This window comes from Loa loa (genome assembly GCF_000183805.2).
Source record: "Loa loa unplaced genomic scaffold supercont3.18, whole genome shotgun sequence".
NCBI classification, from domain to species: domain Eukaryota; kingdom Metazoa; phylum Nematoda; class Chromadorea; order Rhabditida; family Onchocercidae; genus Loa; species Loa loa.
The window spans coordinates 181,466-205,319 of NW_018108198.1; the positions used below are offsets into that span (position 1 = coordinate 181,466).

The 23,854-nt window shown below is 34.5% G+C and overlaps 2 protein-coding genes across 2 annotated transcripts; one reads left to right on the forward strand and one right to left on the reverse strand.

Annotated features, from left to right (window-relative positions):
- Positions 1–5,458, forward strand: LOAG_16768 (aconitate hydratase; the record flags this gene model as incomplete). The annotated part of the gene is made up of 15 exons (XM_020449422.1): positions 1–188; positions 306–444; positions 593–727; positions 908–1,055; positions 1,392–1,480; positions 1,593–1,713; positions 1,877–2,079; positions 2,431–2,628; positions 2,993–3,163; positions 3,335–3,503; positions 3,839–4,035; positions 4,187–4,318; positions 4,444–4,636; positions 4,986–5,107; positions 5,321–5,458. Exons 1-15 carry the CDS (start codon positions 19–21, stop codon positions 5,456–5,458), a joined length of 2,325 nt encoding a protein of 774 aa, XP_020307046.1. The 5' UTR covers positions 1–18.
- Positions 5,459–7,544: 2,086 nt separating this feature from the next.
- On the reverse strand, positions 7,545–21,561 carry LOAG_16769 (hypothetical protein). Its single transcript, XM_020449423.1, has 25 exons — positions 21,461–21,561; positions 21,252–21,317; positions 20,804–21,030; positions 20,569–20,722; positions 19,033–19,226; positions 17,887–18,016; positions 17,447–17,574; positions 17,172–17,280; positions 16,834–16,998; positions 16,497–16,633; positions 16,133–16,297; positions 15,416–15,485; positions 13,608–13,673; positions 12,259–12,357; positions 11,971–12,107; positions 11,496–11,721; positions 11,053–11,109; positions 10,891–10,959; positions 10,587–10,715; positions 10,273–10,415; positions 9,862–10,011; positions 9,640–9,774; positions 9,307–9,446; positions 8,082–8,324; positions 7,545–7,771 (listed from the first exon to the last, which is right to left on the reverse strand). Exons 1-25 carry the CDS (start codon positions 21,542–21,544, stop codon positions 7,620–7,622), a joined length of 3,375 nt encoding a protein of 1,124 aa, XP_020307047.1. The 5' UTR covers positions 21,545–21,561; the 3' UTR covers positions 7,545–7,619.
- Positions 21,562–23,854: the final 2,293 nt, after the last annotated feature.

The window sequence follows — 23,854 nt, forward strand, 5'->3', positions numbered from 1 at the left end:
AAATCTTAGAATTGAAAAATGATGTTGCGTAGAGTTGAATTTCCTATTTTGAATGCACATCATAATGGACGACGTTTGCTGCACTTACACTCAAAACTTGGTGCAAGAGTGCGGATGAATAATATTGAAGAAGAGTCCTTCCTACCATATGAAAAATTGAAAAGAAATATAAGTGCTGTGCGACAAAGGTCAGTTCCTCGAAAAATTATGTAAAAGTTTTGCCAGACGAAGAAGTCTGAATTCCCGGGAAATAAAAGGACGAGAGAAGTAATTTTTGACCTTCCTGACCATTTCTTAAATTTTAGACTAAAAAGACCGCTTACATTGTCCGAGAAGATATTATATGGACACTTGGATGAACCAGATAAGCAGGACATTAAACGAGGTTCTTCGTATTTGCGATTGAGGCCTGATCGAGTAGCAATGCAGGATGCCACTGCACAGGTCTTATTTGTTGATCACAAAAGTCTCTGAAATTTCCTTGCTACAAAAATATACTGCTCCATGTTCATAAATGATTCGACAAACAAAATGATATTATTATTCGGTGCACAGAAGTTAAAGTTTATCATTGCGTTTATTTTAATTTTAGATGGCCATGCTACAATTTATTTCCTCAGGACTCCCACAAGTTGCAGTACCGTCAACCATCCATTGTGACCATTTGATCCAAGCACAATTAGGAGGAAGCCCTGATTTAAAACGAGCTAATGAAATCAATAAGGAGGTCCTTTCCTTAGAATATTCTTTCTGTGGAATATGTCTTTTATGACAACTGATTGTTATCATCAGAGGCATTCATATTAGAATTACATGCTAAAGTTCATTTTTTTTCCTCCCCTCCTCCCTCCTTCATGATGATCTTCCTTCATGATGTGGAAGGGGTTAATAATAGGTTTTATTGCAGGTTTATGATTTTTTGTCCTCAGCGAGCAATAAATATGGTGTTGGTTTCTGGAAACCAGGAAGTGGCATTATTCATCAAATTATTTTAGAAAACTATGCTTTTCCTGGGCTCTTGCTGATAGGTACGGACAGTCATACGCCGATGGGAGGTATGCTTATTTTTATTTTTTTCTTTTTTTTTTGCATTTCTTCCAGGCACTGTGGACTCCAGTTTTTGTTTTTTAAATGTTTATGTTGTAGAAGTGCTGTTAAAAGATTAGTCGAAATAAGTTTTTAGTAAATTTTTTGCTTGTACTGGTCCTGTTTCTTTACATACATTATCTATGAATTCTAACTTCATCAGGAAAGCGGCCTCCAATTACCAATCAATCATTTTTTTTTTTTTTGCATAATATTTTATGCTTTTGGAAGAATAAATTGGCTTTGATCAGCAAATTATTTTGTGGTTTATTACTTTTAAAATAGATACAAAAACACATTTTTAGGTGGTTTGGGAGGTTTATGTATTGGTGTTGGAGGCGCTGATGCTGTTGATGTTATGGCAGATATTCCATGGGAGTTAAAATGTCCGCAAGTAACTTCGTTAAATTTCCTAAAATTTCGGAAATCGTGTCCTTCGTAGCTTCGTTAGTATCTGGCCGGTAACTTTCTGATGTTCTAACAGTTCCAAAAAATTAGGTTTTCAGGTGATTGGTGTCAAACTGACTGGTGAACTCTCAGGCTGGACGTCGAGTAAAGATATTATCTTGAAAGTAGCAGATATACTTACTGTAAAGGGTGGCACAGGTTGTATTGTGGAATATTTCGGTATGATTTTTGCTATTACAATATGTTCAGAGGAAAAATCAATAACTGCAGTTCTTTAGCGCACCTTTTATTAAGCTGTAATGCTTTTTGATTCAACTGAAAAGACTTTCTCACGTTTTTTAACAGATGTAAAATTTAAATGAAATCAGGAGGATGGCTTTAGGTCCTGGTGTTGATTCAATATCAGCAACCGGTATGAGTACAATATGTAATATGGGTGCAGAAATTGGTGCGACAACATCGGTATTTCCCTTCAACAACAATATGGTGCAATATTTGAAAGCGACAAAACGAGAAGCCATTGCAAATGAAGCAATACGGTATAAAGAAATCCTAACACCCGATGAAGGTTCCGAGTATAACAAGGTTAGATATGGGTCGATGGGAACATTTGTCTCATATAGCTCTTAAGGGATAATTTTTGTTGTACTTTTTGAACTTCATTAGGTGAGAACTGTAGGGAAGACGGGTTGAGAGTGAAAGTCTTATTCGTCTATATTTTAGGATCCTTTCAAATTTGGTTTGTAAATCCAACTGTTGAAGAAAGTGGATAAACATACAAACTTTTAAGAACGCATTTAATATGTTTTTTGTTTATGAAAGTTTTTGTAGAATGAAAAATGAAACAAAAATATTTTTGAACTCTAGCTTTATTGATCCTAGAGACCCAAGTTCGGATCTTTCGAAATTTCTTTTTTTTTCAAATGTAAATTTCAGCTGATTGAAATAAATCTGAGCACATTAGCACCACATGTTAATGGACCATTTACTCCGGATTTGGCACATCCAATTGATGTTCTTGGGAAAAATGCACAGGCAAATGATTGGCCATTGGAAATTAAAGTCGGTCTCATTGGTTCTTGCACGAATAGTTCTTACGAAGATATGACACGCGCTGCAAATATTGCGAAACAGGTAATCGTTCATCCGGAAAGTTAAGAACAAAATTTCTCATTACTTGTTACTTCCCAATTAGTTATTTACTTGTTTATAGGTAAAGATCCTCTCTTTTATTGAAGTATCGTATAATGTTCTTCTGAAGAATCACATTTGCGCATATTATAAAAGTTGTCTTCTATTTTTGTCTTTCACTCACGCCGTGTGTGTGAGTCTTAGAAATGAATAAAATAAAAGACATGTAACATGTTACATTCAAGTTAAAAGATGTTTACTTGTAAAAACTTTTATTTGATTGACGTTTCCAGTCGGTGATTTTTTTTGTCAGTGGTAACTGGTAGCCTTATCAGTGAAATTGAAATTGTGCAGAGTTTTTTCTCAGGCTCTTGACAAAGGACTGAAGGCGAAAGCGAAATTTACAATAACACCTGGAAGCGAACAGATTCGAGCAACTATGGAAAGAGATGGCTTGACGGAGATTTTCAAAAATTTTGGTGGCATAGTACTCGCAAATGCTTGCGGTCCTTGTATTGGTCAGTGGGATAGGAAAGATGTTAAGAAGATAAATTTTACTAATTATTTGCATTGTTTTTCTAGTTTTCCTTTGCACTTCTTTGGTAAATTTTTGTCATTCACATCAGAAAAAAAGTTGGAAATAACACATATTGTCTTTTTAATGATCAGGAAAAGTGTTACTGTAAGACTTGTTTCATGTTTTTTTTAGGGGGAAAAAAATACAATTGTAACTTCGTATAATCGCAATTTTACTGGTCGGAACGATGCAAATCCAGCAACTCATGCATTTGTTACTTCACCTGAATTGGTTACTGCCTTGACTCTAGCAGGACGGCTTGATTTCGATCCACGAACCGATGAGCTTGAAACTCCAAGCGGTATGTTATATTACTTTGCTTTTGTAGTATTTTCAAGGCCTGTATTTCACTTTTAGTTTTCAGAGCTTCCCTAGGTCAAATCACATTAGATTCGTATACACCCTTAAAATTTTTGCTGTAACATAATACTTGTGCTCAGTTGAAACTGTCGACAGAAAATTTGTTCCAAGCTGTTGTCTTCAAAGATTCTCTTAGAAGATCTTTTGAACAATGAGCTTGACTGCTGCAATTTTTTCGGTACCTACGGTACTTTTAAGTCAGCAGATGAAATGTATTTCTGAAATTTGACTTAAGCGATTGTTTTTCTTATGCAGTTGAGGAAAATATCATTTCAGGCAACAAATTCAAGTTGCAACCACCAAATGGTCATAGCCTACCACCAAAAGGTTATGATCCAGGTGTGAATTATTATCAGGCTCCATCAGGACATGGTAGTGTTATGGTCAATGAAAACAGCGAACGTTTACAACTCCTGAAACCGTTCGGTCCTTGGAATGGGCAAGATTTGGAAAATATGTTGATATTAATTAAAGTAAGTTGCACAAAGGGACAAATCCAGTTTTATTTCACTTTAAAATAAATTAACCGAGCTGCTAAAAAAGTATAGATTTTAAAGTGCAATGTTCAAGTAAATTGTCATTATTTCTATAATTTAATTTTCATTTAAGCATTTTAAACATCAGGTAAAAGGAAAGTGTACAACGGATCACATCAGTGCTGCTGGACCTTGGCTAAAATTCCGTGGTCATCTGGATAATATTTCAAATAATCTGTTCTTGACTGCTGTTAATGCGGAAAATAATGAGATGAACAAGGTAATAATAGTTGTTGAAGAAAAGCATTTGATAATCGAATTATTTTACAAAAATTTTTGTAAACCAATGACATCCGATTCCAAAACTTGATTTCTTGAATTACGGGGAACAGTTTCTAATTATAGGTTCGCAATCATTTGACGGGCAAATATGATACGGTAGCTCAAACGGCGCGTCACTACAAGTCGGAAGGAGTAGCTTGGGTAGCAGTAGGTGACGAAAACTATGGTGAAGGTTCATCACGTGAACATGCAGCTTTGGAACCTCGGCATCTTGGTGGATATGCGATTATCGTAAAAAGTTTTGCTCGGATTCACGGTAATTATTTTACTTCAGTTCACTGGCAAGTTTAATGTGGTAAAGGAAGTGTTCAGCTGATTTCGCCTTTGCTTCATCACAAACGGAAAGTTTTTCAAAAACCTTTTATTCCATCACAAATAAATAATTTTTTGGAACCTTACCGACCACCATTGATGTAATCAGCTACATATAACACTTCGGAATATTTGATGATTGCTTCAAACTTCATTTTTCAAATTTCACTGTTTCGTTATTTAATTCGATGGGTCGAATATAGGGGAGGAGATATTAGATGAATGGATCCGTATGAAGTTGAAGTTGAATCTGGTCGAGTATTTTCAGTTGTTTTCGGAATTTTTTTTTTCAGAAACAAATTTGAAAAAGCAAGGCATGCTTCCCCTGACATTTACTGATCCAAATGATTACGATAAAGTTAAGCCGGACGACAAGATGTCGATTGTTGGTTTGAAAGATTTTGCACCTGGCAAGGTTATTTTTTTTATCTGGAATAAAGTCATCCTACATTTTTACGTTCATCACTTTTTTTTCACCTTTAAGGTGTTAATTCATTATTAAGGCGTGAGATTACATCTGCATAATGCCTCTCTTTACACGACTTGCCGTCATTTAAAAAAAAAAAGGTACTGTACATTCCTGATGGTCCCTTAGAAATTTAGAATCTTGAACGTTTTGGTTTTTTAGCCATTAAAGTGCATCGTGAAACATGCTGATGGCAAAGAAGAGGAGATCTGGCTATCTCACAGTTTCAACGCCTCTCAAATCGAATGGTTTAAGGCTGGCTCAGCACTGAATCACATGAAAGCAATGAAGAAAGAATGAAAGATGATATTTGAAACTGAAGATTTTGTGTGAACTTGCTCGCTTCATTTTGTAATTCTTCTAGAGATAAGACGAGCAGATACTCCGGACAGTTTAATGCTTTAATGCTTTGGTCGTATTGTTAGCGACTGCACTGAATTTTAGCAACTGATTAAATTATCACGGCCACATTTCAATCTGGCTTTTGTTCTACTTTCATTCCCGTAATGACCTACCGTTATACTTTAGCATTTGTCAAAATAATGACTTAATTATATCCAAATTGGTTTATTACTAACGCTTATGGTAGATGGGAATCTGCTTTCGGTAATATCTTTTTGATATTCATTATTGCAGGAGTTTTGAAGGGTTAGCTGGATAAATCAGGAGAAAAGACTTGTCGGTATAATCTGGGATTTAAGATTAAGTCATTGTTTTAGGTGTAGAAATAAGATGTGTCGCTAATTACATAATGTATATCGTAGAGCAACTACGACTGTTGTAATTTTTGTGATACGTTGTCCAAGCCGGTATTTGACAAGTTCTTTATACTTTTAATTTCGGTAATTTTGATATCTGGTTGCTTTCCTAATTTAGTTTTCGTTTGTGACAACTTTACTGTTCACGATACCTCATGTAATTTAATGACAGTCGCACTAATACAGAGATTTCAAGGCAGTCCAAGAGAAATACCACTCACTTTAAGAGCAGGGTGTTGTGAATTTCTAAAAACTCATTTTCTTGTGGCCAGTAATATAATATTCGAAATTAAGTTTCTGAAACAGATTCCTGCTGGAAAGGAAAAGCTCGAAGCAGTTGCATGCAGTTATTGTTCCTATTTCAAAACAATAAAGTAGGGATTGGTTTATATGACATTTGAAACATTTAGATCTGTGTCTAAGATTATGGTGAGGGATTTCGTTTATTATACAATGATATACAGACAGCAAGTGAATCGCAACAAATGTATATTGCTCGTTAGGCAGATGGCATTTAAATATTTAAGCTGGGAACTGACGGTTAGGCATGTTCAGAAATAGGACTTAAATTCCAACTTCTTAAGTACTGTCAGGAAATGGGTGCAACTGGCTACATTTTCTGACTGCACACTAGAATTTTTCACAAAGGCCTCAGCATTGTGGATAGTGACCTGCAGAATCCGAAGTTTCTCAAAAATAAAATTTTAGATTTACATTACTAATAGGGAAAAGATCCCGAAGTTACCCAAGTTAGTAAACACTTTAGTGTTAACTACACTTTGGAAAAGTACACTTTAGTGTTTAAATATCACATCAAGAAAATATCATTCCAACCATATCTTCATCTATCGGGATGGAGACTGTAGTTTCCTTGTTTTTCGCGAGCTCAATCGAGTTTACATGACTGAAGAAACAGACGAATTGGGACTTGGTTACAATTTCATATAGTCCCACTGATTTGCGAGTTTTAGCCAGTTCCTCAAAAAAACTTGATTCCGAACTAATTCACAGGGATTGTAAAGGCCATTGCATAATTGATTTATCACAGATTTAAAAGAAAGAGATAGCCATGAACGGAGGACCACACTGACATAAATAACCAGCTAATAAAAAAACCACGCATGACTAAACATGCGCACTATTTTACAAAATGACATTTCCGTTAAGTCTCCTATTTTTCTCCGCTTTTTTCGGAGAAAAATGTACGAAATCGATATCCACATCTTGAAAGGAAGAAATGGAGAACATGAATGAGGAGAGGAGGAAGAAGATATTGCTGGATTAGCATAAATGTCGATATAAACACTTGAAACTAAAGATCTAAAACTGAAGGGTTAATCATGCTTCAACATACTGATAAAATAATTTCCTCATAAAAACGGGTGTTTCATTTTTTTAAACAGATATTGGGAGAATTTTGAGGATCGTTAAATTTTTTAGCTAATTTTAAGGCATATAGCCTTACTGCAAACTCGTTTTTTCGAGAAACTGACTAGGACTCCGAGAATGGGAAGATGTAGATTTAATGTTCTCATTAAAATTCTAGTTGTAATTTCATCATTGTAATTTGAACAAACTTCTCAGCTGATTTTTGCTTTCAGTTTGTTAGTTTCCCATTTATCTAAATTGCAGTAAGTGACAGCTTGGACTTCCAGCTCTATGGGAAAGGAATGATTTTTTAAAGTTATGAAACATCATTTTTATTAGAAAGGATGACTGTATTCGGCGATCGTTTCAAAGAATTTCCGACGCTCGCTGACTGGAATAACCATTGAACGTCGTAACTCACTGGCTGGATAATTGGTTGTCATCATCTCACTCACTGGTATCGCTGGGTTGCTGTGGAATCGAACGTCTGAAATTTTATGATATTTATAGTAAGAATCAGCAAATTCAGAATACTTTCGTTAAAGAATAATGTGTTGTAACCTGTTACTGGTTGTTAAGATGGTGGAGAAAATGTACGTATGGATTCTGCGTAGAAACAGAATCAGAAAAAGAGTACCGAGCGTTTACTGGCAAACTAAACAACACATTAGAGACAACAAGGAAGGCCTTTGCTGATGAGAGACAAAATGTGTATTACGAATTCAAGTTATATTGACTTTCGTAGTTTTCCTAATGTGAATTCTAAGTTTCATTCGAATACTAATTTAATTACCAACCACTACGTCTTGAAGTCATTTTTGGTATCACTTGTCGATTTCTTCGAAATTTGACCCCTTGACCGGATGGCAGACGCCAAATCGATGAAACAACAGCTGTTGGTTGTGCTGCTATGTTGTTGTTGAATGATGGAAAGCTGAGAGCTATCTGTTGTTGTTGTTGGAGAGTTGGGGAATGAATTTGAGCCGCTTGGGGTGTCACCGATTCCTCTACCAATAGCGATACGTCGTCTGCGCGTCCCTCTGCAACGGGGAAATGTAAATATGATACTGTCGAAAAATATATTTCGAAGATTTTGACATAAAAATTACAGCACTAGTTTTATCTTTATAACTTATAGTAATGGATAATGATGCTACAAGCAATGAGCCATTTGATATGAATCTCATCAATGCTATCCTTTCTGCTGTCAAAGTGGTAACAAAATCTACTGAATTTTTAAAACAAAATCATTTCACAGATAAAGATAGTGCTGAAATGAAGGCACAAAGCAAGTAGGCAGGAAAAGAAGGCTGACAGGAAAGACTGACCATTGCTAGTAAAGCTCAGGCAACATGCTTTACTCAGACAATCTGGAAATAACAAGCATGCATCAGACGTCGGGGAACATTAACTGTTTTATTGTCTACGATCACCATGAAGAGAGAAATTGGAAAATTTTCGAAAGTAAGGAAGGATTCTAGAAATTTCATGAAATGTGAATAAGCTCTGGAGGATTTCATACTAAATTAATGGTGATCTTAAACTTGGCACGAAGAAAATCAAATCAGCCCAAAACACTAAGCCAATTTCAAACTTTTTACGCACATGAAAGCTTACCGATTCTGTCGTTTTGGTAGTTCTGCAAACAGCTTAAATTTTTGAATGAGATTTTTCGAAAACTGATAATTTTCAAAAAAAAGAATGAGTTTGAGAAAATGCATCAACACGCATAAAATTACCAAGAAGCAAAGGATGACAATGATGCCAAAAGGCCCTTGCGTTTATAGCGAAAAAAGCCTTGAAAAGTGCGTAAGTAAATTAGTATAAGTGATTTATAGTAACCGACTGATGGATCTCATCTGCATTATCAATAGAAGAAAACATGATCCTATGAGTAAAAGAACATGATGAGCTTTGTCAGATGGTGACACTACAATAAATCCCTAGATGATCCTGAATTCAATCCGATCACGGAGTATTAAATTCAAATAAAACAATCGAAAAATGTAGATATGAGCATACCATATTTGGCAGAAAGTTCTTCACCGGTCAAATTAACAGCTCGGCGCTCGAAAAATGCTACCGTCTGTCTCAGCTCTTCAATTATCGTGTCTTTTTGGCGTAATTCACGATGCAAGCGTCGATTTTGGGTTTCTACATCACTATAAGTAAAAACGTTCCCTAAGATACATAAAAATTTATACTCGGGACCTTCTGTTGTCAAGTCCAAACATCAAAACAAATATAATTCCGTGATTTCGCTTTAAATGCCATAAATAATCAGAAAGTTTTACTGGAAAATAAGAGACAAAGCAAAAAAAAAAAAAAGGAAAAAAGGAACACAATGTCTGATACTTCAACGATGACTGATTTTCTTTGTCGGCTAGCAATAAAGACATCTTCTCATCAAGCTGAGAATTCTCGAGACATTTTGCCGAATACAACGCCGACAACTGAGCCAATTCAGTACTCATCTGCTCCAATATTTTACTGTAATAACACAGAAAAAAGAAACAACCAGATGCATTAGTAGTAAAGTAATTGAATAGTCTTAATAAAAAGTAAGGGAGTGCTCACCTCTGCCTTGCAGACTGTACGTCGGTTCTTGATTCGGCAGAGATGTTTGTTTGGGCCGAGGTTATACTGTTACCACCAATACTGCGAACTTTTTCATTAATATTTCTTAATTCAGCGTCATGCGCTCGTTGCACTGCATCTAGAGCCATCCTGCAAATTAATAAAGACGGTAACTTCATTGCATAAAGAGTAAAGCGAAAACTATATTAGAGATCGTCAAGAAGAAAGGAGATAGGGAACTGAAGAATGAAACCTCAGAAAAGAGGCAGGTCAGACTGAACTTTTAAAAGACATCACCAATGTTAGCATTTTATATAAATTGTGACTATCTTTTCCTAGTAACTTTCTGAGAAAGACCTTAAGTATCTTGAAGACGTCAACTAATTCCAACGTGAAAAAGTCAAAAGAAACCTGGTGGCTTTCTTTTCTTCCTGCAGTTCTGCTGCATGTTCTTCATGCAGCGCAGTAATTTGCTCCTCGTATTGCCTTCTTTGTTCTGCCAGCACTTCCTCATGAGTTTTCTTCATTGCGGATAACGAATGATCATTTAAAGACTGTAAATTTTTTTTCGAAAGTATTACGATCAAATTCTTCCCAACTCCAATTTATACTTTCTCTCTTTCATTTTTCCCCCTCTTTCCCTTTTATCCTTTTCATTTCTTCACCTTGTTTTTTCTTTTTAATTTTTGAATTCACTGTTTTCAAATAAGTTCTAAACGGCTTACATTCACTGTCTGCAACTCCTCTTGCGCTTTCTTCCGTCGATGTTCTTCATGCTGCAGGCGTTCTCGAAGTAATTTTAATTGGTACTCATACTTGGATTGCATAGATTCCATTTCTTCGGTATGGGAAGCCTGAAACTCAAAAATAAGTAGGGAAGAAATTAACGAGAGATTATGAAGTATTCATAGTACGGTAATATTTGTGAAGCAAAAACATGCAACCTAATTAAAGTTTCAGGGTAGCATTATTCATTTCCTTTTAATTAAAAAAAGCACAAATTACAAGCAAACAAGAATGTTTATGTACCTGAAGTTCCTCCAGCTCATTTTCCAAATCCTGCACTTCATCGGCAATTTGTTCTGACGACGGATTTTTCTGAAAATTAGACTTTGCTGCCATAGGACCCAGAAATATCCATAAAGCGTTTAAACTTTAATTGGAGAGCAATGGAAGAATTAATAATTTTACCGGATGTGCTTCCTTCTGTTGTGCCTCGCGTTGTGTCCTTAACAGCACTGTATTGACCTAAAAATTGAAAGATTTCAATTTTTGACGGGAATGTGTTGATCGTGATATTAACATTGAATATTAAAGAATTTTAAACTTATTAAACAATTTTAAACAACTGCTAAGTGATAATGAATTGAAACATATTTCATCCGAAATTCCGGAAAACTAAAAATATCTTCAGTATATCCTCAGATATTTAGAAATAATTCTAATTGATTTATTTTTTTGCTCGCATATGTTACGAAACTTTACATATCACTCCCTACAAGGCTCGAAAATTTAGTAATTAATCGGAAGGTTATTTTTGAATACTGCCTACCTTTTGTAGTTAAAATATCGACTACCATATTTTGTTTCCGATAAAAATGGTAGCTTTCGAATAACACTTCAAAATTTTAAACCTGTTCATAAGCTTCAGAAACATTATTCAATGTTTCTTCGATCAGATCTATTTTACGATCCATTTGAGTAACTTCATCTAACCCAGCTACTCTTCGAATTAGTTGATCAACACATTGTCGTAATTCAGCGTATTCAATGCTGCCCGTTTGGGAATGTACAAAACGTGACAAAGCACCGACTTGAACTTTGAGAAGATTTGTAAATTGTTCAGTGATTTGTTTGTACCTGGAAATTACAGTCTAACAAAATATAGCAATCTGATATTACTATGTCCAACATTAAGATGAACATGCACATATTGACATTAGCATGCTCTCTAGTCAGAGAAATCACTTTTTGGAACTTTTCTTTTCTGATTAAACAGTATTTGAGATTGCAATAGTACCAATTCCAGGTAACTTACTAATCCTTCTCAAGTGAAAACTTGACAATCTACTGGGACAAAAGAAATGTTGCTGTTTGTTAAATCTTTACCTAATTTCACATTGTTGATCAGTTTCTCGAGTCGGTGTGGCAAGCTGTTTCCGCAGCGCTTCCATCTCTTCACGTTTTCGGATTACGTCTTCTTCAGCAGCCGTAAGGCTACGTCGTAACTGCGAAAGACCTTGTGTCTTCAAGAGAAAAGAGAATATTTTAAGGATTCAGAAAATGTGAAATTTCCTTTCGAATGTTTGAAGATGGAAGTCTTAACAACGTGGTTTGCCCAAATACTCGAGTACTGGCATGAAACTCCTGGAAGACGTTCAGAAATCCGAAACTTACATCGCTACTCAGAAAAAGGCATCTTAGACGTTCGTTTTCGCTTCTTGTTTCTCCAAGTCTTGAAGTCGTATCCTGTAGTTGATCACGGAGATTTTCTACCTGATTATATATTCCAATTTAGTTTGTTGAGTTGTATAATCAAAACATTATGTCTACTTTACGGATGTTAGGATAACAACAAAGATTATCTTTTGTTTAGACGTAGAAGCTGTAAAATGCAACTAAGACAACGATGATGCAGCTATTCAGTTGATTCAATTGAGAATCAATTAATTTCATTTTAGAAATGAAAATAGCTAAGCAAATCAAGTGGATCAAATTTTTAAGCAATACAAATCTCCAACTGAAAGATCTTTAACAAACAGAAAGATAACGTTATCATTCGATCATACATGTATTTGGACTAGAAATGATTGGATTGTATCGAAATGTACTAAGATTTTTTAAGAAGATTGGTGACAAGAAAGAAGGTAGAGTCGCATGTAAGTCGACAAGATAAGTAATGATATCAATTGGCAAATGATGCAAAGAAATAAAGATCTTAGAACTGTTACACATTTTCAGGAATTCGACTATGACCCTGTTTGGGGAGACGATTCGCGGTTTTACCGGGAGTGGTGTTATAGTGAATGTCCGAGCACTTTATCGTCTCGTTTTATATGATAGAATAACATTTAGAACGCAATTTTCGAGGTGGGACATTTTTTTCACTTCTGCACTTGCATTTGTAGCTGATTGCTGCCAAAATTTCAAAAAAAAAAAATCACTGCTGATGTTCGTACTAATGAATTCAATTTTGTTTTACTCATTTGGAAAAGAATGACGAAAAATTAAGGACAATTGAAGACGAACTTCGCTGGCACTAAAGGGTTGCGTGCTTCAGTACTTCTGTATTCTCAAATTTATGTTGGTGTAATATCATTTTTTTTTAACACTTAATTACTAGTTGTGTTATCGTAAGTAGAAATGTTCACCGTCTAATGTTACCCCTCAAAATCGGAAAACCGAATTTCAGGGCTATTTAATCTATCAAATATTGGTAGAAGAACTGAACTACGTTATTTAAATTCGATACAAAATTAAAAACATTGATGCACTTTTGCAGTTAAATCTTTTGCAGAAAACATGTCGGTAGGATTTTCCAGCAATGAAATGATAAATCAAATCAGTGGGATTCATTTGAATATAGATATGAGGATGACAGTGATAATTTAACTTAAAATAATCTTTAGTATAAGTCAAGCCTTTGGATTTTCGATTATTTCAATCAAATTAAGCAGATGACTTAACATTAAGGTTTAAAATTCCTGTTAGTGATCAAATATGCAAGATGATAAGTCAGTCGTCACCTGTGACTCGAGTGTACGTAGTCTCATCTCCTGCAACGATGCACTCTGCTCTCGTGGCAACGACTTCTAAAATTAAAATGCATCAAATAATAAAACCCTCGGATACTTATTAATAACTTCAAACTCGTATAAACAGCAAAATATTTAGCCAGAAATAAAAGGAATTCATTATGACATGAGGCACCTCATTGCTGTCATTTAAAACAGTTGTTGGTAGGTACCCCAAGGATAACACAGAGTTAGGATATTTATTTCTTGCATCATGCTGTTTGAAATCTCGTAATCTAGTAAAATTTCTGATAATTTCAGTAACCTGATAACGCTCTCGTAATCTGCTCAGTAATTAATACTACTCCCTAAATTTTCAGAACTCCACTGTTAGAACAGATTACTACACATTAGCATAAATATGAAATCATATGGTCTTAGGGTTACTTGAGATTACTCTATCTGTTATTTTATATAGTTGATTCGAAGTGGTCATCAAGTGAAATGACATCTGAAGGAGGGATTTGTTCTTATTTTCCATCTCTCACAACTACTCGACTTATTCCCTTTATAACAAAGCAAAAGAAAACTGAAGTGGTTGAGGAGAGTTCAGAGACAAGAGGAGACTCCACTGCAAGTTTGTCAAATGCTTCTTTTAAATTCGATATTTGAAAATGCAGTTCCAGAAAATACCTTGAAATTTTCAAAAAGAAACATTGAAAATCCTTGAAGTCGTAAGCGATCAGTTATCGTACAATCGTATAAAAAGCCTAATGTTGCTATATTAACTGCTGATTTGTATGTAGGTGACATGGAGTGAAAGCTCAAAAAGTCATGATAAGGTATGGTAGGGATGAAGATGAAAAGTCGTTTCGAAGAACAATTAGTGATCACAAAAGTTTCATCTCTCAGTGATGCTATCAGTCAGAAGCGATGATGATGATATATATATGTATATCAATGAGCTGATAAACATATCCCATCCCTTCACAAATACGAGAAACTTGTTTTAACAGCAGCAACAAGAGAAAGAAAAAGATGCAATATAAAATTAAGAATAAAATATACATAACATAAAGTTCGTCAACGAGCTGAGACGATATCTTTTCTTCACTTCATGTCTTACGTCTATTTCTTGTTCAAATAAATGAAAGTCAAAAGGCAATACCGAAATTCGGTAAGAATACCTCAAATGACAGTTTCGAGGCACAGTAAGGTTATATATTTGTTCGGGAGATATTAATATATTGAGATAGTTAAAGCCAAATGGCGTAATCTATCTACAACTTGACCTTCCGACAGAGCTCAATTGAATGACCATGTAAGTATATCTGCGAAAACTTCGATCTAATTCAATGTTTTCTTGCCCTGGAAATTTCAAAAAAGTCAGGATTTCATGAATGCCATATGTCATCGCTCTGCGTTGCACACAGAATGAATTGGTAAACATAAAGATGCGAGTCTAACTGGGTTATCTCACTAACATCAATAGAAAGTTTATTTTTAAGTTATGTAAACTTAGTGAATGAAAGGAGTAGAAGATATTGAAAAGGAGGAAGTAAAAAGGACAAATAGTGGCAGAAGTGGTGGTACAGAAATCATTACTGCTAACAATAATTAAATCAAATATTACAAACAAAAAGTCATATGTCATCTAATTTAAATCTTTAGAATAAAACTGTCTGTAACATTTTTAGTGAGATAAACGCCTATATCACCGGTTATGAATCCATCCTGCATAAATGTTTGTGAACTAAAATCTAAGAGGACATTTTTCTTGCAGAAATATAGTGGGATTGCTAAAGATAATTTATATTTACCGAAGAGCTACATCGCTGCGACTGTATAACTGGAGGTATAACAGATGAAAGCGATGAACTGGAACCATTCCTGCAAAATAAAATTTAATAATTTAACTCTTTAAAAATGCATTTTATAGAAAATTCGAATGCTAACAACTTATCGCACTATTAGATCACTAATGTCTCCAGCTTTCTTCGATATTTTTATACACATAATACACACAGATATGTTAAAGATTAAAAAAGTAAAACGAAAATGTCTTTCATTAACTTGCAACTTCAATGAAAATTTTAAAAAACAAACAATTCTGATAAATACAGACCAAAATATTTAGAAATTAAAAATTTAAGATTGTATTTTCTACATGATTTATTTCACTCTGTGATAACATTACCCTAATTTACATATCCATTTTCCTCCCATCAAGTTGTAAATATTGATAAAATTTTGCTTGCTTCTATGTTAAAGCTCTCGTAATTGGTTATAAAGCGAAATTTCTACTTTTAAAAATGATTTAAAAATTAAATTTTCTCGTAATTAAATAAAAATGACATTAAGAAATCGAAGGGTTACATTAATATTAATTTGCAAGGAAATAATTAATTTTAGACTAAGAATTTTCCTATATCCAAATAATAGACATTTATTATCAGTGAGTTACAACTTCAAAGACTTTTCCATTGATCAGTTTAAGTAATGGAGAAAATGTATATATAAAAATATTTGGATACCACCTCATCGTTCCATTTTGTCGATTGGTTGATTTATCTTTGATACGTGACACTGGTGAACGACGAAAAGTTGGTGATAAACTTTGATCGCAACCACTACGACGTCGTTGAGGAGAACGCCGCCGGTCACCGTCTACACCGTTATCGTCATCCGACGATTCAAACGATCTGCAAAATAAATATGCAACAAAATGTGGAAGGTAAATAAGGTAGTAATTTGAATCGCAGTGAATTTACAAGAAATTTGTGGGAATTAGCAATATACAACAATAACATACATAAATATCAACATATATATTACTGACTAATTGATTCGACTGGGACTAAAATCAGAGCATAAACCATAGAACAAAACATAAAAAGAGACCTTTCGGAGAGACTCGCTTGCTGATTTCTAGATGGTCGATCCAGAGAATTCAATTCATCTTCAGTGCAAGATTCGTCATCCATCATTGAATTCGAATGATGAGATTCAGGTGCCACATAAGCAATACGTTTTTTGCGCTGAAAAAAAACAGATAAGCAAGAATTAGACGAATAAGGTTATAGTGAATAAGCTGTGGGCAGATAAATGGATTTGAATGCGAAAGAATTATGAAACAGGGATTAATTAGCATGGGATTTGAATGCGAAATTATGAAACAGGAACTGATTAGCATGTTCGTCTTTCTGAAATTGTGAACGGATGGTCGTTCAATACTTACTGGTAATAAAGAGACCAAATCACTATCCGGTAAACTTGCAGCATCACTTGGACATGTTTCAGCATAGGTAGGAGAAGGATTGTGCAAATTTTGCTGCAAAGCTGTAATCCAACTATCCCTAATTCCGGGCGTCATTGCCGAAAGTACATAGCGAGTTCGCCGACACTAAAATTTTCCAGCTTGTAGAATTTTTTAGAGGAAACTTTTATATCATTAAATAACTGATCATCGGACTCTTGAAATCATCTGGAAATTGGGAAATCTGGAAAAATGAAATAATTTCCGATAAATAATGGTTACTGTTAAGTTCATAAGATTTTAAAAAAAAAGGAACTAGCTTTGATTTCAATGCCATAATTCTTAGCAGAAGCTGATGGATAAACATTTTCACATTCATTGAGATCGATGGAAAGCAGCGGCTCAGCAGAATCTTCAGCCCAGACATCTCTGAAGACCAAAAAACATATAAGGTGACAAAAAGGAACATGCTGAAATATCATTTACCGAGTACTATCACTCCGTGACATATTTTCTCTTGGAAAACATAATCCCTGACAACATAATTCGTAAAATTTCAAAACTGTACTTACAAAAAAATCTAAAATTAACATACTTATACAGTTTCAGTGAAAGCCCAGCTAGTACCACCCAATGTTTTGTCCAGTCAGAAGCGCCTTTACCTCGTAGCATCAACCAGCCTTTCCTAAGCGTATGTGCACTGGATGTATCAATAGAAAATGGCTGAAAATTTGAGGCTTATTCAAACTGCATTTGAATTTCTGCTAAACATCAATCCTTATATCGTCATATATTGTAGTATTACAATATTAGATTATAAACAACAATGACAAGCTAACTGACGTTCTGAGAGGACTCAATTATGCTGTTAAGTTGTACTGGGAGAAAGCCCATCAGGAATAGGATGAGTACCAACGTGAAGGTTTTTAGGAACGAAATGAGTGGCTGGCTGTTCTTATTTTTAGGCTATCTGTATTCACATACAAAGACTTACAGGGGAATTGTGGTAAACAGCTTATAAAATAGAGAACTTACAGTAGAAAATGGTGTCTTTCGAGAGGATAATGGAGGACATGGTGATTCAGGAAGTGGTGGTGGCGTTTCTGGAGGTGTTGTTGCAATACCCGTAATTCCATCATTTGTCGATTTCCGTGATGGCTCCTCCCTAAAATAAAGGAGAATCACATATACTTTCCATAAAAAAAGTTTGTTTATCCATCTTGCAAAAAGTTTTTGTCGCCATATCCGTCAAATTTCATTGAAGTCTTGACACTTTCCCTGTTAAATGTAGTAGAAAGATTTTGCATCGAAAGTGTAAAGAAGCTGTCCTGGTCCTAATTTAAGAATTTTGGGGAATAAAGTACTAGTGGAGAAAGTATGACAGAGCAACAATGAGGAAATATTTCATCTGTTTCTTGACGAAAAGACAAATCCCCACATCTACAGATAAATCAAAATGAAAAATTCTAATTTCTTTTTCCTAATAAGGGTAACGAGAACAAACTTTCAGTTCATGTGTCATGTGAACGAACAGTACCATGAGTAAGGAGAAAGGGTAGTGGTTCATAATAACGAAATGATAATCACTGTGGAACTGTAACAAATGGCAACAGCTATAATCATGGCATCACACACTCTTCATCATTACAATCATAGTGACAATGCTACTATCAATAACTTCTGGTAATGGTGGGGGAATTATGACTGTAACCGCGAAAACCACAACCGTGGATTATTTAAAAACTGCATGATTGAAATTGGCTGAATCTCAACTGCTGTAAAAATTTTATTATCGGTTGACTGAAAATTTGGAATATGTAATCATAAAAAGTTGAAAAAAAATTGAGAATTTTCTGGGACGAATAAATTCAAATGACGTAAAGCGTTGTGAGAAAAATCCATGTAAATTTAAAATGGGTTTTGCTGAGAAATTTAGGTCACTTTACGACTCATCAGCGGTGTAATAATGGAAATGTTTGTTTTTTATTCCAATAAAATATACCATCATTTGGTTATAATTCAGATCTAGAACACAAAGTTTGAAATAATTTTTTTTAACATTATATTCGATTATAAGACCAATCAACCACTATATTATTGAATTACATTTTGATTCACTATTTTCAGCCTTGCTCACGAGATTTAGGACTTGATTTTAATAACTTGTTACTAGGGACTTACTTATTAACTTTATTTCGATATTTTACAGCTCGTGGTGTGCCGTGATGTGCATCAATAGAGCTCGGACGAGTGCCTAAATCTACCCGTGTTACCATATTTGACAACGGATCTAGTTGTGATGTTGGTAGCTGTTGCACCTCGTGATTTGATCGTGTTGATGAAGCACTTGCTGGACGAGAAAGTGAATCGTTTACCTGAAATCGAAATTATATGAATCTGAATCGTAATACAAGAAGTCAGTCGACCTGATATCAGCGAACGTCCATTCCTTCAGGCCACATTTTAAGAGAAAAGAATGCAAGGTTCAGTAAGTTCATTAGGTTGGAAGAGATATTTTTTCTGCTATACAAATAGTTTGGGATAAAAATTGCACAGGAATAAAAATTAAAATAAATATGGGCAAAAGAATGGAATATCTTTCGAAAAAGTTTTGAAATTTAGAAGGAAAAATAAAATTCAAAATATTTATCATTTAATCGATGGAAAAGAAGCAAATAAATATGCACAATTCAGTGTATTTCCGTTTCTTCTTCAACCGTGACATATCAGTGCAATATTGCTATTGCTAGGTTGGAAACGAAACAGTGCTACTACTACCGAGTCTAGTGCTCTTCTTATCAATTTTAGCGAAAGATTTTATAATGATCATTTCGGATCGCACTTTATAGTCATGCTGTTCGCAAGGGTTCAGTGATAGGAAATATTTTATGGCGTAATGTAAATTATAATTAGTCTTGTTAAGTTGATTCCGAGTAGATATGAGTTTTGTAATCAAACAACTTTTCTGACAGCATCTAAAAAAGAAAAAATTGAAGGGATGGTTAAGATAATTAATTAGCAAGTACAACATTAACTTGAGTAGATAGAAACTGAATTAAAGCTTGAAGTTGAAATTTTATTTTTTCTTGGCATTTAACATGTTGCAGCCAAAAAACTGTAATCCGATCCTTTTTTTTCTTCAAAATTTCAGTATCAAATTAGTGCATATGCAGGAACTCTGGAAGAGTTATTTGAATTGTACTGCTTTGATTCCTAGAAATATCTCTAGACTTTTGTAACAATTAGAAGTTCAGAAGGAAAAGTAAACGGAAAATAGAATGATTCAAAATAGATATTTGGATAATCAAACATTCCTAAAGGTAATAATGAACTGGAAAAAAAAACAGTATGAGAGGGGAGGAAATACTCTCAGTGATAATTTCTCAGGAGAAAAGCTCCAGAAAAAACCGGTATGTATGGAATCTGTTTAAAATTGTGAAAAGAAGGAACAGAAGAGTACAGAGGGAAACGGAAAGATGAGAAAGGTCAGAGGTTAGGGAGACGGGATTTTCGAAGATATTTCGCGTTTATTTTGATAAATTTTTATTGATGAAACTTTTGAACAAGTTGTTTTCGACGAAAATTAAACACTAATGGAAGATAAGCATTAAGGAATCAATGATATGCTTGACAATGAAGTTTTTAAATATGATGACATTGAAATGAACGTTCAAATACCACTTGCTAGCTGCTGATGTTCCTTCAGTACTAGCTAACCTGGATAATTGTTGGCCCACAAGTTTCCAACATTTCTTTCTTATCAACAGTTTCGTCCAATATCCGTTCCTGTTCATCATCGAGCATACGTGCTGGTGTCGCAGTCATACGATAAATACTACGTTTAGCGTATTTCTGGAGTAAGCTTTGCCACCTGGAAGATTTAAAATTACCGTGGTGCTGAAGCGACAGCTAACAAAATTATTGTGCTAAAATCATGCAAGGAAAGAGTAACCATCGTATTTCTTCAGTTGTATCAGCTTTCATGTAGCAAATTGGCACATGCTGATTGATAGTTGTGGCATCCTTTTCCATATCTCTACAAATACCAGCAATACTGGAATTCGAAGTATCATTCCGGAATGCTACTAGGATACTATGCGAATGACCCGTTATTACATCTGCTTCACAAACCCGTACACATAGATTCATGTCCATTTTAACTTGTGGGAGTGTTTCTGGCTAAAAAATGAATCTGAATGGTCACTTAAAAAAAACAAACAAGTGAGCTAAACTAAGTGATTAAGAAGGAAGAGATGAAGATGTAGGTAGGAATAAGCAGGCAAACAGATAAACAAATGAGTTAATATGAATAAATTTCGAAAATTGAAAACAATTGTGCCAGAAAAGAGAAATGAAATTTCTGGAATCAAAAATATTTGAAGACATTCAAAAAAGCTAACATTATCATCCAGAGCATAACTTAGTTCGCCATCTTCATATAATGTGAAACATCGTCGTTGCCATCTCTACAAATTAAAATTTTGTTTTAAAGAAATGTAACTGAGGATTTGATTATTGTTATTTTTCAGTATGAGAAGAAGTGGAAAGCTATATTACAATGAATCGATTTGTTTAACTTGAATCGAGAAAAAATAGAGGAAAAGTGAACCTTAGCTGAATGTGACGGTTGAGAGAAGTCGATGTTAGGTGGTGCAACATATAAAAAACCATAAGCTGTCACCTTACGATCCATTGCCAACAACTATAATTACTTGCATCTTAACTAGAATTCAATTACATATTTCAAGTAGATAAACGAACGAATATGTGAGAATTATAGAGAGATTTGCTAGATGCGAAATGAATTTTGTGGTCGAATAAGAGGTGAAAATATGGAAGCGAAATCTATCACATTAATTCCGAATTAAGGGGGGTGGAGGAAGAGATTTAGATATGGCAAGCCCAATTACAATGAAAAATTCAGTTAAACTCTCTAAGTAGCAAAGGTATCAAGAAATTCAATACAACTCTTTCAGTAGCACAACCTGATTCTGTAACCAGGTTGTGACATTAACCGAAGAATATAATGCAGGGAGAAACTGAAGAATCCTGATCATCCTGGGAGGATCTAAATAAGATTTCTAGTACAACAGAAGTATCTTTTCACACATAAAATGAGCTCGAAGTTTTAACGTGAGCTTCAATCGCAGATTTAGGAAAATTTCTTCAAAAATTGGAAGAGAAGAAAAATGTGAGCAAAAGGACAATGTTATGTAGCATTAGCAGATAGTTTCATCGTGAAAATACAATTCTTACATCTTACAACATTGAAAAAAGAGAAAAGGCCGTTCGTTAGATAGAATAAACTGTGAAAGCAATGTCTTACCCAATATTCGGACATTTTAAAAGATCACTTTGATTGCTACTTCTAACTTACCAATCGTAATTAAATTCTATTTAAAGAGATTTCAACAGTTTTTGTCAGGATACTAGTTCAAAGTTTACTCAGCAAATATGATGACCACGGATTAGTAAATAAGTGGGAACAATCGTTTGAGGGTGAAATGAAGAGCAATAGATGTCACTTCTGTTGGATCTACCTAGCGCAAAATTTAAACACTAGAAGTTATGTTACATTTCAGAATCAAAAGATCAATTGTTCACTAAATTTCCAATGAAATATTTCCAAAATGAAATGGTTTAGAATCAAAAATTTTAAACACAGAAAAATACATATTATCTAAATCTTTTATGATTGAATTTCCGCTTTCAAATAAGCCATTTACTGCTTATCTTTCCGGTTTTCTAGAAAAACTGAAGAGGAAGTAAATCGACAGCAAAAACTTGGGTTTTAAGTGAACAGCGTGAAATAGACGGTATAAAAAAGGCTTTTGTATATCAATCTAAATTGCGGACAGATGTAAAATAGATTTGACCATATTAGAACCGACGTTTCGTTCTGTCAAAACCAGATTTACGTCACATTTGCATCTCGTACAATCATAGGGTAGAACAGGTGATAGGATGAATAAGAGGGAAAAGTGTCACTTTTACATCTTTAACCTCTTTGTTTTCAACAAGCGTGATAACTCCCTGAAGAGAGTGTCGTTGAAAAGCTTGCATCTTGCAAAATATTACTCTTTGATAGTCGCCATTTCAGATAATCAATTAAAGAAAAATAAAGAGAATCACTTAATTTTACTCCCATTCCAAATAATAAATGGAACGATGAATGTCATTAAACTCTGTTATCCAAGTGGAGAAATGAATGGATGAAAAACATCAATAGGACAATAATTTAGTAACGACAGGAGTAGCAATGTGAAAAGATTAATAAACACCTGGATCTGATATGCAAGTCTGATGACGGATGATTAGATATCAGGACTGCTCAGCTCACTCCACAAAGATCTCGAATTTGGCAAAAACTAAACCAAAAATCTGAACTACTCTAACACCACACCTCCTCTTGTCAACTAAATAATTAGAATGATATATTATTGACTATAAACTAATGAAATATAACTTTGGCCAGTGAAGGAAAGTCTACAAGTTATATATCAGACAGTAAAGTGACAAGCAGATCAACAGTCCCAATCCAAATAAAATAAATAAGCGCAATAAATTATATCGGATTTGATATTCCGCTGCTGCAGGTACTGGCGGCATTATCCGAGTAGAATACGCCAATTCAGGTCCTGGAACCATATGCAATTTTCAGGTAAGTTGGAGTGCTGTAATGGCATTATAATAGAATAATTATTGTAATCAATTGTATATGCAATAGGAAAAAAGAGCAAAAGAGAACAAAAAGTGTTTTATAAATTTGATTATGCAATGATATAGTAATTGACATTGGTGTGGTGTAAATGACCTTGGTCATCTCGAGAAGTTATACAACGGTAGTTGACTGTGTAATGACAAATATTACCATTAAGCAGCATTAGATGATTACAATAACCTTGAAAGTAGTAATTCGAGAACAAAAAAAACACACGCAAAAAAATGCATTGGAATGAGGGGAGACAGTCCTCTGTGGTCCTCTCTCTCTCTCTCTCTCTCT